General features: G+C 37.0%; 1 protein-coding gene and 2 pseudogenes across 5 annotated transcripts in view; all 3 read right to left on the reverse strand.

Moving 5' to 3' along the window:
- Window positions 1-179: 179 nt before the first annotated feature.
- On the reverse strand, window positions 180-12,739 carry LOC144651107 (neuronal pentraxin-2-like; annotated as a pseudogene). The gene is made up of 4 exons (XR_013570259.1): window positions 11,789-12,739; window positions 10,947-11,077; window positions 10,541-10,792; window positions 180-283 (listed from the first exon to the last, which is right to left on the reverse strand). The product of XR_013570259.1 is annotated as a neuronal pentraxin-2-like (transcript).
- Window positions 275-2,129, reverse strand: LOC144651108 (neuronal pentraxin-2-like; annotated as a pseudogene). Its single transcript, XR_013570260.1, has 3 exons — window positions 1,907-2,129; window positions 817-947; window positions 275-536 (listed from the first exon to the last, which is right to left on the reverse strand). The product of XR_013570260.1 is annotated as a neuronal pentraxin-2-like (transcript).
- A 3,356-nt stretch (window positions 12,740-16,095) lies between the features above and the next one.
- The window catches only part of LOC144651104 (neuronal pentraxin-2-like), a 31,829-nt gene continuing 30,977 nt past the window's right edge, over window positions 16,096-16,947 (reverse strand). For all 3 annotated transcript variants that reach the window (XM_078510991.1, XM_078510990.1, XM_078510988.1), the window contains exons 4-5: window positions 16,743-16,873; window positions 16,096-16,438 (exon numbers count right to left, since the gene is read on the reverse strand). In XM_078510991.1, coding sequence (XP_078367117.1) covers window positions 16,188-16,438; window positions 16,743-16,873 — 382 coding nt within the window. In that variant the 3' untranslated portion in view covers window positions 16,096-16,187. The remainder of the gene's footprint in view (window positions 16,439-16,742; window positions 16,874-16,947) is intronic.

Consider the following 16,947-nt stretch of genomic DNA (forward strand, 5'->3'; position numbering starts at 1 on the left):
TTGTGTTCTGGATCACATTATGCAGAATGACGATATTGTTCTATCTACCTTCACATAAATTGCTATCCCTTGACTTAAACAAAAAAAAAAAACAGAATACAAATCGGAAAGACAAGGCAAATTAGAAATCAAGGAAGGATGCTCGAATTGAACACAAAAAACGAACGAAGGGTAGCTTTGAAAGTTTATCTTTAATGATAGACGCTCCACGATGCTTACATATCACACGTGTGTGTATTTTATTTAGCTGGTGTCGGAGCTGACATCTTCATAGAGGTTTTAACTCTAACATGATGGCTTAATTATCTTCACTGAGCCTTTCAAGTGTGCTTTAAAGTCGCGCCACTGAAACACGTTCCCCACCCCTGTCAGGCACGACTTGGACATGCGCATGATTTCTTGGCCATTTACCACGTGATCCCAGATATTGACACCTGTCATTTTACCAATGAAACTTTGATTGGCATCAAAGATTCCTCCCACTGAGTCTTGCTCCTGTCCTAGTACCAGGGCGCCACCGCCACGGATCACGTGGCCTGCGATAATATCAACAAAACGATGGATTTATGCAGTTACTAATATAAATAAATTATATTTTAAGATTTTTACATTTTTATCAAAATCGTTAATCATGCGAGATTTGGCTCGCTTCAGCCTGCTTTCGCTTCATAACTCAGATTTATTTAAAAAAGCACGTTTGAAGTAAACTGACCTTTTCCCTTAAATATTGTATTTTTTATCTTTAATTTTTATTACTGTATTAAGTTTATCATAGTTATTGATTGTCATATTTGGTGATGAATAAGTAAACTCTACCTGTTTTAAGACCTTAACCTGAAGCCCCTTGCTTGCCATCTTTGAACAAATTCCATGATCCAGCGGTGTTCTCCAATGTTGCGTAGATGTGGTGCCACTTTCCATCGTTTGCAGATATTCCAGTACTGGCACTAAGGAGAACATCGGATAACGAATAGGTTAATTAACAGTTGTTGGACGAAGTTGAGCAAAATATCGTGATTTTTCAGTAGCGAGCAGATCAATTATTTGTCGAAGTCGTTAATTTTTCAAGCATTAAATTCCATGATCTTTATTGCCATTAATATTTCCTCAAATTCTGGATCCTGTCTAGACATAGTTGACTTGCTCTTTTCTGCAAACTGTATTTCAATCTTTTGCAATGTAAACTGATTTTACGGGTAAATTGTTAGCTTTCAGAAGGGCAGTTTGACGCTTTACACATCTACTTCTTATGACTCGGCCAAAAAAATTTAATGTTGAAAGAAAATTTGTTGTTGTTGTTGACACAAACTGCGCCTCCTTGTGTTTATCACGTTAATTTATCTCTGTTAAAAATTAACCTCCTCTTTCGCGTTACTGATTGCCTTTATTCAGCAGTAAGATTATCTCCAATTCGCGTTAATTTAAGTCGCGTTCCTTATTTAACACGAGCATTAATTTCCTCTAATAAGGTATATTCTTTGACATCATCATTTGTAATCTTTTGTGAAGAGAAATTTCAATATTTTCACAAGAGTTTATAACTTGAGTGAAGCGATATGCTGAAACAGTCAGCCGATCGGTCAATAAGAGGAACTCAAGATTTTCAAATTCTATATCTTGCTAACGGCTAAGGAAGCTATTAGCTCTGGGGACAAGAAGAGTTAGTAGGAACTTTCCTTTATTCCTCTCTTGTTTTTTCTTTCTTTCAAAACTGGAGAGGAAAGTTTAGAAATGTTTCGACCCTCTGCTACAACGAATAACTATAATATTCCTTCTCCTGCTTCCGATGTGGCTGACATTTAATACCGAGAAAGTCTGGAAAGTAACAAAACGACGAGAGGCTTTGCGTTGCTTAAATCAGAACGAAAAAGTTTGTTCCGGTAGCTAGAAAGTATTCTAGCTTCACCTGTTACTACTGGTTCCTACGCTTAAATAAATAAGTAGTCCCACAGTGTCAGTTCGTTGTCGTCTGCTCCAGACACAGCATAGCTCAGTGGTACTCCTCCATTCCCTGTGTCAGCGGTTTTCATCCACAGACAAACTGTCACGGCTGTGAGGCTCGGCATGCCACGTATGATGACGTAATCACTGGTTCCTTTTCGCGGGAACAGCAGAGCGTAATCTGCCGCGACTGCAGTGAAACAAAGACAAACTCAATCAGTCTTTGTCCGTTCATAATTTTCTCTATAACTTTTAGTATCGGGAATATATTGGCTAAGCCAACAATGAATTCTACGAGTTAAAAGCTGTTTTTTACTTTACTGATTCAATAGAGAATGTTTGCAAAATTGTAATTGTGGAGGTTTAAAAGAAGTTGAGATGAGATTTGCGCTTCTTGAGCCGTGGACACGACAACCTCGTTATGGTCTCCAGTGATGAAAATTTTCCCATCCGCGGTAGTCTTGTTCACTGGAGTTGACAAGACAACTTTGGGTCCAACCACAAAAACCAGGGACATAGAAAAACACATCAAATTTGTAGCGAACATGTTGACGGAACCTGAAGCCTGTTGGTAAGACTGAAGTCGGCGATAGAAAATTTTGTTAATTACAAAGTTGTAAATATTAACTGTAAATATAATAAATATACACTTGAAAAAGACAGTACCGAAAATATATAGTAAATATAAACTTGCAAATATAATTTTTAACAAGAACTGCTACGATCGATCGCGATCAAAACTGAGACAAAAATTGAACAGGTTTTAAGAATGATTAAAGAATAGAAATCTTTGCTTCAGTACAATAATTAACGCTTTTGATACGGTTTTCGTACTTTTAATTTTTGTTATTCAAATCCTTCATAATATTTCGCAGTTGTTTCGTGAGATCATAAACTTTTCCAAAAGCTTTTAGATATGAAGACGATCGTGAGTGACAATCAAACATAACTGTTTTAACATTCACTTTCTGTCATTGTTTTCACAGTTGTTTTGTGTTATCACGAACTTGTTATCAAGCTTTTAAATGTGAAGATAATCGTGAGAGACTGACAATCACACATAACGTTTTAAACATTCACAATCTGCTATTGGCCGTGGTCACATCAAGGCTGCTAGCTAAAGTTAAGGCAGGTGCTAGTTTACAGTTGTTTCGTGCCATCATGCATGAACAGCTTTTAACCCTTGATATGCCGAAATTACTCCAAAAAACGCGTTTTCTTTAAACGGTTAATCGATTTTCTTGGCTCTACGGTCCTAAATTTCTCTAAACTTTGCTAGAATGCACTTTCTGACACTGCCTTAAGTTTTTGATGGCATTTCCATGTAAAAAATGTACAACTTTTTACTTTGGCGCATGCGCATAAGCCAATTTTTTTTTCTGAACCGTTCCGATTCTTTTCCTTGCTCCTTTCCTTTTCGTTTTTCTCTGCTTTCTTCTTCTCTTTAACTTTAACTTTGTGCACGCCTTCTATTGGCCTTAAAAGTTTTGATGTTAATCAATGGAAAACCCTGGAAAGGAGACCATGGTCAAGTACGGGTATATTGGCCTGTTTTAGCACCAATTTTACACCAAAAACTGATCACGTTTTTTTTCGATAAGCTCTGTCGGAATGCAGTCAATGTTCAAGGTGGACACTCCTGTGGAAAGATCTATCCAAACTCTATAAGTTGCACGTCACAAACATCTGCTGACGTGTAAATTGGTGACGTCATAAGTGGTTGAATGGCCATTCCTCCAAATCCCGGAATTATCCGGACTTAGCATATTAAGGGTTAACAAGCTCATAAATATAAGACTAGTAATAATCAGAGATTAGGGGAGTGCGTTCGACCCAAGATAGGTACCCAAGATAAGGTTAGCAGGCGTATACCGAGCTACGCGACTGTTTATATCGTCATACAAATCTGAAACGACCACGTGCGCAACATAAAGCGCACGTCCAACATCAAGATAAGAACTTTAATAGTAATCTCCCCATAGGGCTTTCCAGAAACTATTTACAATAAAAAATAAAACTACTTAACACTAATATTTACAAATAAAATTGAACACTAAATAAAATAATGATTAAAAGTTTAAAAGAAGATGATTCCTAAGGTTTGCTTTAAAATAGTACAGAGATTTAACGTTTTTGATTTTAATATCGAGGCTGTTCCATAGGTTTACGGCTATGTAGGTGAATGTTCTTTGGCCTGCTGCGGTCCTGAACAGTGGAATTTGCAAGCTCTGTTTCACTTGAAACTATCAGCGAAACAATCTCAATCCAAAAGCTCACGAGGCAGAACAGCAATTTTTTTTTTACTACTGCTGAAAAGAGCGCTGCCGAAACGTTTAGTTTTCAGCACAAGTCACGGGGTAAATTCGAAAACGCAAACCAAAGAAGATGGTTAGATCGAATCAACCTCGTTCCCAGGGTCTCTCGCGAAGAAACGGTGACGTGATTAATTAGCCAGCCTGCCACATACCAAGATAAATAGAACGACTTTCGCCTGCGCGTTCACAGGACAACCGCGGGACCACTGGTCAACGTCGAACGCAAAAATTGTTTAGAGCCTAGCGGTATCGGCTTAATTGAATTGTTTTTGCGCGCGCTGTCATTGCGGCTCAATGTCATTGTTGACGTTGTTGTGACGCAATTAATTGCTTTCTATTGTCTTGAGATCGAGGCCAACCTGCCACATACCGACATACATACATAGTACGACACATAGAACGACTTTCGCTTGCGCGTTCTCAGGACAACTGCGGGACCACAGCTCACCACAAGATTAGGATGCGTTCTCCTACCGTCGAACGCAATTACTGTGAGCGGCTAACAATCAAACATAAGTGTTTAAACATTCACATTCGACCGTTGTTTCCACAGTTTTTTCGTGATATCTTAAACTTTTTAAAAAGCTTTTAGATATGAAGATGATCGTGAGAGACTAACAATCAAACATATCGTTTTAAACATTCACAATCTGCTATTGGCCGGGGTCACATCAAGGCTGCTAGCTAGAGTTAAGACAGGGATAACTTTGGTTAACTATTTCAGTAATGTGATCTCTTCTCTGTTCACTATAAATATAGTTAGGAAATTGACGCCTTGATGAGCCAAACAATGCAAAGTAACTTAGGCTCGGGCCAAACGTCGAACTTCACATGAGTCGAACCTAATGCAACTGACCAAAAACAATAGGTTTTGATCATTTGCATTAGGTTCGACTCATGTAAAGTTCGACGTTTGGCCCGGGCCTTAAGTTATACCCTAAAGCTATATACATGGGTTAAACCTTAGTTTTCAATCAAACAACCAATCAAATGCAGTGTTTGACGTTTCTTTTGGCACGTGCATGCGTGGGATGAACATACCGTGAAAAATACCGGGGCGAGGGTTAAAAAACAAAAAAAGCAAACAATAAATTTTGCATTCTGCGGTGTCTAGCATCCTGTAAAAGTTTAACCTAATTTCTGACATTTCGACAACGGTTTCCCGCACGAAGATATGAAACAAAAAAAGATAACCAGACATAGCAGTTTCTCTGGTCAGTCATGTTAGGGCTGTCACGAACTACTTTTAAGTCTGATGTCATCCAAAAGCTAACCAGAACTAACTGTGTTGGTGTTAACGCGACGCCAATTACATTTTTGGACCTTGGGAGTGGGCGCTTATTCGAGGTGGGCACTTATTCGAGGCTGGGAGCTTTTTAAATATTCACCATTTCAACAATTAGTGACTTTATTTTGCAACGAAACGTGAAGATAAACTAAAGCAGATTATTATAAGGTTCATTGAAAATACTTAGTCAACAACATTCAACCCAATTGTCATGCGTTAAGGTCAATAGTTACACTTCTCGTACACTTCAGTTTTTTTTTTAGGAGTAGTGAGGCGGGGTGGGCGCTTATTAACTTTTCCTACTTATATGGTGAGTGCTTTTTTCGAGGTGGGCGCTTTATCGAATAAATACGGTAACTGTAGTTAGCAGCGTTGATGTGACCACAGCCATTGTTTTCACAGTTGTTTCTTGATGTCACGAACTTGTTAAAAAGCTTTTAATTATGAGGATAGTCAATTTTCACAGGTGTACCCTAGGAAAAAATTGGACCGTCGGTGTGCTCGTCGGACTGATTAAGAAGACGAGAGTCCAAAAAAATTATCCTTATGTGTCTCATTCAGACCACCTTAGTCTGAATATAAAAACGCCTGGCATTACTCGAAGCACGAAAACAACCACGCTAAACTTTTTATTCATACTTGTGAAGGCGCAAAACAACGCTTTGAACATGAAACCACGCTCAACTTTTTATTGATTCTTGCGAGGACCCGAACCAATGCTTTAAACACGAAACTTTGCTCTCCTTTTTATTGATACTTGTGAAAACCCAAACCAGCGCTTTGAACAAGAAATTTTAACTTTTTATTGATACTTGTTAAGGCGCGAACCATGAAACCTCGCTCAACTTTTTTATTGATTGTTGTGACTGAAGACGCGAACCAACGATTTGAACACGAATCAATGGCTTTGTTAACAAGAAGAGGCACTTGCCTCGTCTAGATTATTACTTAAAATTAAAAAAAAAACTTTTGTTGGGAAGATAATCCCCCAGATGAACAAGATAGATTTTTTCTCAAGAGTGTCAGAGCTTCTAGATTTTCTGAAGGCATGCCCCTGAGCCCGTAACAAATTCTTGCCTCGACTATGATAAAGGTCTGGTTACGGCCCTGGTTGAACACGAAACTTGAAGACGCGAACCAACGCTTTAATTTGAACACGAAACTTCGCTTCACTTATTATTCATACTTGTGAAGACGCGAACCAACGCTTTGAACACGAAAATTTGCTTAACTTACTTTATTCATACTTGTGAAGATGCCAATAAACGTTTTGAACAAGAATATTTGCTTAACTTATTATTCATACTGGTGAAGATGCCAATTAACGTTTTGAACAAGAATATTTGCTTAACTTATTATTCATACTGGTGAAGATGCCAATTAACGTTTTGAACACGAAACCTCGCTTAACTTTTTATTGATACTTGTGAAGACGCGAACCAAGCCCTTGAACACGAAACTTTGCTTAACTTTTTATTGATACTTATGAAGACACGAACCAACGCTTTGAACACAAAACCTTGCTTAATTTTTTATTGATACTTATGAAGACGCGAACCAACGCTTTGAACACGAAACCATGCTTATCTTTTATTAAAAGAATTAATTAATCCAAGTTACGGGGTAAAGGCACTGTGCGCTAAAACGGTGCATAAAATTTCGCTAAATATTTAACCAGTAACGAAGGCTTATTACACAGAAGAAGAAAACACCTGAACGAGAGAATCCCTCTGTGGTGAGTCATGTTTCTAAATATTTTTATCGTTGTAACTTTTTATCATTGTAATGTTTACCGATTGTAGTTTTTATAATTTTAAAATTTTTATTCATATTGTAATTTATTGTCACTGAAAAGCCCCGTAAGGGGAGTGTCAAATTAAAGTATTGTATTGTAATTAAAATATTCGCAACCATTCAAATAAACACAAAAATAAAAAAATATCACATATGAATTTTACTTTCTCAAAGGATTTCTTCAAATATATTTTTTTAACAATTAAAGCTTAAAAGGGCAAAAAGCGATAAAATTAAAAATATTAACTGGTCGTCGATCTTCTCAGGATCGGCCAGGACATATCTTGCCTAATAAATTATTAGGCTAAAAACACCCATAGGTTTCCACACTAACCAAGAAGAAGAAATTCTAACTTTCCTTTAGCTTTGTAGATTTACGATTTTGCTTTATTTGTTTTTTTTTCATTTGCAGTCGGCTTTGCAAGAGTAAAATATGTTTTGGAGCCTTGTATTTTGTAAAATGAACAGGAACGGTTTTGAGTAAGAACTATCCTCATGAACTCGTTCGGCTTTAGAGCACGAACGCGATATTAACTCGATATTAACTAGCTCAGTGTTAATATCGCAAAACTGGCCACAAACATGACTCACCACAGAGGGATTCTCTCGTTCAGGTGTTTTCTTCTTCTGTGTGATAAGCCTTCGTTACTGGTTAGCTCTCTGTGAAGAACTGAATGCAATCGGTGTCTCTCTGTTCTTTACGTGGCCCTCGATACAAAACGATCAAATATAAAATTGACATCTGTCATGAACGAAAATTGTGTTTAATTGCTGGTTACAGCTATCTAGACTTACTGGCGCCAGTTGGGCCTGCAAACAGCGCATGCTTAGTTGCATTCACCTTCCTAAGGCTTTTTTTAATATTTAATAAATAAAGAATTTTCGCCGAGTTCAAAAAGCTGCAAATTCTTACTTAAATTTAAGGCTAAAAGAAGGCGAAAATAACGCTGATAAATTTCACTTTTTTAAAAAAAATTGACAAGCACATCATATGGCGCCAATTGTTTGCCAATTACAAGTCACGAAATTGACGGCGATCATGCAATGTTGTTTTCTAACGAAACCGGGTTAACGAGCAATAAATTGTTTGTTTGAAATGAAACCTATTATTGGAAAACTGGGAAATTGGTTCACGATTCAGCGAATCACAATTTTTGGAGGGTGACGATATTAGTTTTGAGTCGCTGATTTTTTCCCATAGCAACATATTCCCATTTTACAAAATTTAACAAGTCTGTAATTGATCCAGTGCTATTACACGTTAAGTAAATTGTAATATTTCCATTAGAGTAAAAGACATCTAATTGATCCAGAAAAAGCACTTAGTAAATGAGAAGGACAGTTAATAACAACTAAAGTGACTTTTCAAGAAAATACTTTTTCGCAAACAGATACGAAACGTTTATCTGAATTGTCTTACATGACACGGCGCTAATTGTATAGCATTACAGATCACGAAACGAAACGTGATCATACAATGTTGTTTTTCTAACGAAACCGGGTTTAGCGAGTAATAAATAATTCGAAATGAAACCTTCTATCTGGAAACTGTTTCACGATTGCAAATCACAATTTTTTAAGGTTGGCGATATTGGTTTTGAGTTGAATAATCATTTTGGTAAATTTCTGAAATGCGATCACATAGCAACACCTTACCTTTTAAGAAAATGGTAATATTTCCATTAAGAAGAGTAAAAAAGCCTTTAGTGATCAAGTGCTTTGTTTGCTTTTGAGCTCTTTTGGGTTCCAAGTAGAGATGAGTGAAGCAGGTATGTTTATGGTTACCTTAAAAGATAACTTAACATAAAGATTCAGGCAAGCCTAAAAGCGGACCTCCCCGGTTATTTGCCCTTTAAACTCTTTAAGACTGATTTTTTACTCGTGTTATTTCCTTTATAGCGGAGCTCCAGCGCGCGAAGCGCGCCAGCGGAGCACCATGGGTAAGATTAGAAATACAAAACTTTCAAAAAACCTTTTTTACTCACAACATTCATAATAAATAAATAAATAAAATAAGGAAAACTAAGCAAAGTTCTCAGTGAAAAATAGCAGAGGTTTCGAGGAAACTATATTTCTCTAAGGCTCTCAGCTAGGAATGTCCCCTATTGTGTCTGACTCGACCACATTCCAACAAATCATATGTAAATTTTGATCTTGTAGTGTAACTGGAAATTTGCTCTTTCCAACGTTTAAAAGTGCTGTGTTCTTCCTTCTTCGGTGATTTAACTACAGGATAAACAAATTTACCGCCGATAAGAAATACCAGTAATAAGGAATGCTCAGAAGATGCTATCTGCTTTGAATGCAACTCGTGTTTAAGACAAAACGCTTTGTTTCTTTGATAAAGAATCTGTGTGATCTGCGATTAAAAATCCAATCTCTTAAAACGCCGCGAGCGACCTGGAACCGTCTGAGAATCAGGCTCCTCCGGGGCTGGTACAAGTACCCTGTATGTAACACAATCTGGACAACGCGACTAAACATTGTTTGTTTAAAATTGTGTGTTGTTTCCTAGAAAAGAACAACTGTAAGAATAGATTTTATACAGCCATCTCAAACGTTTTTTCCTCAATTTAATTTTTTTCCACCATGCCTTTTAGCTTGGGCAATTCGAAAGGAAACATGATGAGGATGTTTTTATTTTTAAATAAATTAAAATTAGTTGCTTGTTTTGAGCATAGAGTTTCTTCACTTTTGGACCCGCGGTATGGGCAGTAATTTTATTATTTTGTAAGTCCCCTTCTTAGCTTATTCCTTTTCTTGAGAGCAGCTGCGTCGCGCACAATTTGTAGCAACGACGTCTGACTGTTGCTATATGAAAAACTGCTTTTAGAGCAAAAAAAAAAAATTCAAAATTTGTTTTTCAAGATAAACTCTCAGTATATCTGTTTTTCCATGGTTTGAATTACACTTCCGAAGGGGATGTAGAAATTTATGAAAAAAATGGTAGCATTGTTTTAGCCTCGCCCTTACGTAAAACAAAAAGGGTCAAATACAAATTGAGAAGATAACCAGTAGATAGAGCTACTGACAACAGCTCAAAGGAAAATTAGAAATCAAGGAAGGATGCTCGACTTTTGCAGAACACGAACAAAACGAACAAAGATAGTTTCCCAAGTTTATTTTAAATGTTGCTCTACAATGCTTACATATCACATCAATGTGTATGTGTCGGAGCTGACATCTTTATGGAGGTTTTAACTCTAACATGATGGCTTAATTATCTGCACTGAGCCTTTCAAGTGAGCTTTAAAGTCGCTCCACTTGAACACGTTCCCCACCCCTGTCAGGCACGACTTAGACATGCGCATGATTTCCTGGTCATTTATCACGTGATCCCAGATGTTGACACCTGTCATTTCACCAATAAAACTTTGAAAGGCTTGAAAGGATCCCCCCAGTGAGTCTTGATCCTGTCCTAGTACCAGGGCTCCACCGCCACGAACCACGTGGCCTATGAAACACAAAAAAACTGGCCTTGATTCCCATGCTTTTCATTGTAACTGTTCTAGTAAAACAGACTCACAGAATATCACGAAACTTAATCAAAATTGTATCGAATAACAGCGAGTTTTGGTCAGGAATAGTTACTGAGCTGAAGAATCTACCTGTTTAATAACCTTTACCAGAAGCCGCAACCTTGCCATCTTTGAACAAGTTCCATGATCCAGCGGTATTCTCCCATGTTGCGCAGATGTGATGCCACTTTCCATCGTTTGCAGATACAAAAGGACTGCCTCTAAAGAGAACATCACATAAAGAATAGGTTAATGTTATCTATTTTTTTATTGCTTTCTTTTAAGCTCTCAGTTTTTTTTACTAAACATCGTTAACCATACAACGACGACGGCTGAATCATCGTTTGTGATTAAGAGAATTTTCAGTGGTTTCACAAGGTTTTGTAACAGTCAAAACAGTGAAACGGCAAGGAAGTTTTATCATCATTAGTTCCTTCTTTATACAAAAAATATATATGTTAGACTGGCCTCTTTTGGTTAGCCACAGGTACTTGCGGGCCAGTCAACTATATATTCAAATATGACCAAGAAAAATGAATTATGTGTTTTAGCGTGTATGTGTCGTTTTGTCACAATGAAGAACATTTTATTTTACTATCTCAACGTGGCTAGACGTGTATTTATAGCGCTATATTTTTTTATTTTGTGAATTTAAAATTTTAACTTTTAGCTCTTTTTTTCGGATGATATTGTAATGCGCAATTAAAATTCTTAAATTGATAATTGCGCAATAAAAGTTAATTATTTATTTTATTTTTATTTTTATTATTATTATTATTATTATTACTATTATTATTATTATTATTATTATTATTATTATTATTATTATTATATTTAGTATAAAGAAAGTAATAACTGAAAACGACAAGGGGTTTCGCGTTAATTCAATTAGAATGAAATGTTAACTTTCAGTAGTTAGAAAACGTTTCTACCCTTCACTGCCTCCTACTCTTAAACGTAAGTTTCTGTAGTCCCAGAGTGTCAGTTCGTTGCTGTCTACTGTAGACACTGCATAGCTTAGTGGTATGCCTTCGTTTCCTGTATCAGCGGTTTTCATCCACAGACAAACTGTCACGGCTGTGAGGCTTGGCATGCCACTTGTGATGACGTAGTCAGTTGTTCCTTTTCGCGGAAACAGAAGAGCGTAATCTGCCGCGACTACAGTGAAACAAAAATAAACTCAATCAGTCTTTGTCTGCACTTTATACTTTTCTTAATAAACTTGCAGTATAGGGAATATTATTTAAACGGAGTACCTGGTTGGACAAAAACATTTTTTTTTCAAATTTTTGTTAAACCCTGTAAGAATAATTTTCAAATTCTTCAGCCCCCCGTTTTACTTCTATCCCAAATTTTCATGCCCCAGTGTAAAAAGCAAAGGCACTTTCAGTACCATTTTACTTTTTTGTTGGTTGTTGCACACTTACAGTAGATGGTGGAAGGTACTAACGATACTTTGGTGACTTTTTTGAACTTTTTGAACTTATGTCAGTACTTTTTAAGTTTTATAAATCCTGGATGTGAAGATTTGAAGATAAAGGAAGTTACTCATGTAAAGGATGAGGTGGATAAGGTTTAAAACAGATGCGGAAGCCACAAACAAAGCCATTGCCAAGGGACATCCATCTCAAATAGCAAAGCTGAGCAGTCTAGGAAGCGTAAAAGAGTGGCCGACAATTTATAGAAGAAACAATCAGGAAGCAATGTTGGGCAATGCAAAAGATTGTTGGATCTTATAGTTGAATTCTGTGGTAATAAACAAGAACTATTGATGACGAAATGTGATATAGTTGGAGAAATCCACCAAATTTTAAACCAGCAAAATTAGAGAAAGAAAATTGAAGAAACCACCAAAATTGAAGAGAAAATTCTGTCAATTTTGTGAAGTCTGAAGCCGCTAGTTCATAACAATGCTCTGCTTTTTGTGAGGCAGAACATAATTTTTCTGTGACACATTATCCCGATGGTAGTTGAGGCTTTGAATAAAATAAACTATTCTGCTCTCTTTTACAAGAGGTTCTGTGCTAGTGGTTCATCAACGACGACGCACGTGGAAGAAACTGTTCTGAAAGTGATGAGTTGACATCTAATAGAAGTAAGGAATATTTAGTGACAGAAATACTGAACATAGTTTCCTTTGTGTACTTCCCTTGAAAAACACAGTGTAGAATAGGAATTAGGGTTTCAATTTTCACATAATTTTAATTTTTATCTTAGTTTTTAATTAGATGGTCACCAATTAGTGTGTAAAACGCTAGAACGATTGACACTTAAATAAATTTTACTACTACTACAATAGTGTACACAATTGTTATTAAAAGAAATTTTTTATACCTCATCATTTCTTTTAATTAAAAATTTCATATCTCCGTCAGGTTTGTAAATATTTTTTTATACTTCGTACGTTTTTTGTCCAACCCAGTTCTCCCTGTAAATAATGACCGGTTTCTAAGTTGCCAAGGAAATGTGAGGAAAAATTACCGTAGATCTGAGAATTTTTCTAAAGACTAAGCTGCAGTTTGCGGTAATATATACAAAACGATAAAAGCGGTCTTTGACTTGATTCAAATATAGATTGTTAGTAACAAAAACCGTTTTGTAAAGCCAAGGAAGTTGTTTTCAGGACATAATTGTAATGTGGATGCTTTAAAAATAGTTTGGCCGCATGACTGAAATTTGCTTTGTTTAACGCTTGTGGTCACTAAAAAGAAGTGACTGAGGTGGGTCGCTCAGGGAAGTAAGACTATATACATGCCTTGTCTTTCCAAAGTTGTTAATCTCTGAGACATGGCTTGAACCTTTGCGGACAGGGCTGCATTCGTCTTGTTCATAAAATCCACCTTCTTTTCGATATTTTTAATGGTTTCATTCATTGCATCCAGTTTTCCTCGAGTTTCGTTTTGGGGCAGGATTCGCTCATCCACGACTTGCAGTTTTCTGGCCAACCCTTCATCTTTCGCGCTCAACGAGTGTAATTTTCTTTTAATTTCAGCGAGCGCGATCTTGGTTTCTTGGGCCGTGGACACAACAACCTCGTTATGGTCTCCAGTGATGAAAACTTTCCCATCCGCGGTAGTCTTGTTCACTGGAGTTGACAAGACAATTTGGGGTAGAGCCACAAAAAATCAGGGACATAGAAAAACACATCAAATTTGTAGCGAACATGTCGAAGGAACGAAGCCTGCTGGTAAGACTAAGGCACTTTGGTCGATAATAGAACATTTTATTTACTACAAAGTATATTGTTAATATAAACTAAACATGTTTCTTTTTCTCGATTTTAATGACGCATTAGTTATTGTCAAATGAAGAGCCTATTATTTAAGTGTCACTGAACCTTGGCTAAAAAATTATATTCAAAACTAAAATATACCTCCTGACTGATTAGTAAATTAAAATTGTTTAATTAAAATTTTTCTCATGTCAACAACATAATCTAAATTGACACCGTCGTGTCTGCAAATGTTATTTCTTCTTTTTGTGTGAAAAATAATTTGGTTAGAGTTAATTATCTTTTGACATTTGTTGGCAGCACACAAAAAAACGTTCGACTTTTTCGCTAACTCAAGCCAAATTCTGCTTTTCATTTTTTTAAGCGATTCTTCGAGACTCCAGTGAATTCCTTTGAAGTCAGACAGAATCAGTGATAAAATATAAAAACCGTTCCAGACAGGGTTGCTGTGAAAGTGTTCGTAAATTTGACCTTATTTCTGTTATTTTATGATCACGAAATTTCCATAGATTTCCATTCAACGTCTTTGACTCATCGCTTTTTGATGGCAAATTACACTGTAATTGCTCTACTTTGCAGGAACCCGGTTAATGGAGACTCTGTTAGCAGGGACTGAATTGCTCAATGGGCATTGCGCATGCGTTACTAAAGAAAGTTCCCTTGTTAGAGGCGCAGAGTAGTGATAAAGAGGAATGCGGCCTAAATTGTAACTAAACATTCGATCAAGCGAAAAATTTGATATTTTACGTGATGTAACCGTTATAATGTTTACCAATGGCGCGAATGTTTTACCTTGCTGTAGATTCTGGGCTCAAAAAACATGTCAACTGCTAGTTAAGAATTGGTTCATGCTCAAAACGCGTATATCGAGTTATGGATGCACGCAGGAAGCTTGGGAGCACGAGAGATGCGTAAGAGTTGAGAGAGAAGAAAAGAGTGTTCTCCAAACTTCCCAAGTGCATCCATAACGACTCGATATGCGCACAGCTAAAAGCATGAACCATTTATTCTTTTACATAAAACAGACTAAAAGATCAACGCCAAGAAAAACTTCGAAAGTTCTTCGCTAGTTTCTTCCATTTTGTTATTGTACGTATTGTTGTGAAGATTGCCAGGAAGTAAGCGACAGGAACTCGCAGCTATAAAACTTGACGCAAACTTTGCAGTTAAAATGCTCCTTCACACGTCATCTTATTACACGCACGGCCGGGCGTGTATACATGTAATAGACGATGAGGAACAAAAGCCGACAGTTTCTGTCAATTTTTGCTGGTGTGCCCTGTACATGTTACATAAGCAGTAAGAAATAAAGTTACTTGCTGTTGACTTGATCATTGAGTTTAGTTAACTGTTGCCTTCCAAAGGAAACAGAAAAACAGCAGCAGCTGTAAAATCAAGTCGTCACGACCGCTTATTTCCGCAGTTGTTTCGCGGTTTCATAAACTTCAAGTTTTTAACAAGCTTTTTACAGAGACAAAAAAGCCTGCACTGGATTAGCTGCATTGATTGGTTCTTGTTTACAGTTGTTTCCTGCCATCATGCATGAACGGCTTTTAACAAGCTTTGGTTTATGTCTTAAGATTGAACTAGCGCTATGGCAATATTTGAAAAGTTCCCTGCTTATTCCAGAATGTTTTCTCTTGGCTTCCGAATAATGTGAAAACATTCATCTTTGTAACTTGCAACTAGAAATCTTTTCTTGTGTACACTTGGGTCATGCGCAGTTTTTACTAGCAATGTCTGACTATGTTATATGAAAAACTAGTTTTAAAGCAAACGTGTTTCAAATTTTGTATTTTTCCAAGATAAACTGTATGTGAATCTGTCTTTGGAAAGCCTTTGCAAAGTTCGAATAACACTTTGGAAGTTGAAATTCACGAGAAAAGGTCGCATTGTTTTAGCCTCGCCCTTACCTAAAACAAAAAAAGACACAAATTGGAAAGATAGAAATCAAGGAAGGATGCTCGAATTTTGCCAAACACAAATAAAACAAACAAAAGATAGTTTCCCAAGTTTATTTTAAATGTTGCTCTACAATGCTTACATGTCACATCAGTGTGTATGTGCGGGAGCTGGCATCTTCATGGAGGTTTTTAACTCTAACATGACGGCTTTATTATCTTCACTGAGCCTTTCAAGTGAGCTTTAAAGTCGCTCCACTGAAACACGTTCCCCACCCCTGCCAGGCACGACTTGGACATGCGCGTGATTTCTTGGTCTTTTATCACGTGATCCCAGATGTTGACACCTGTCATTTCACCAATGAAACTTTGTTTGGCATCAAAGGTTCCTCCTTCCGAGTCTTGCTCCTGTCCTAGCACCAGGGCTCCTCCACCACGGATCACATAGCCTATGAAAATGCCAAGAGAAACGACGGTTAAGCTACCTTCTTTATTTAAACAGTAATTTCCCCTTTTCTTTCAAGCAAGATTCAAAAGTGAAAAACAAGTTCAAGCTCCTTTCACCCCATACTTTCCATCGTACCTTTTTTTGTCAAACAGACTTACAGAATACCAGAGAACGTAATCGTAATTGTACCAAAATGACATTGATTTTACTCTGTGAAGTGCTGTTATGACTTGTATGTTACACAGTTAGTGAACTAGTCAAGAGTCATATTTGGTCAGGAACAGTTACTCAGTAGAAGAATCTACCTGTTTTAACACCTGTAGCAGAGAAAGCAACCTTGCCATCTTTGTACATCTTGCGTGATCCAGCGGTATTCTCCCACGTTGCGCAGATGTGGTGCCAGTTTCCATCATTTGCAGATACGGAAGTTTTGCCGCTAAAGAGAACAACAAATAGCCTTAAAAAATCACGCACCTGACATCTTTTTATTCTTTATTTCTTATTTCCGCT

This window comes from Oculina patagonica, chromosome 4 (genome assembly GCF_052425735.1).
Source record: "Oculina patagonica isolate OP01 chromosome 4, crgOcupat, whole genome shotgun sequence".
NCBI lineage: Eukaryota > Metazoa > Cnidaria > Anthozoa > Scleractinia > Oculinidae > Oculina > Oculina patagonica.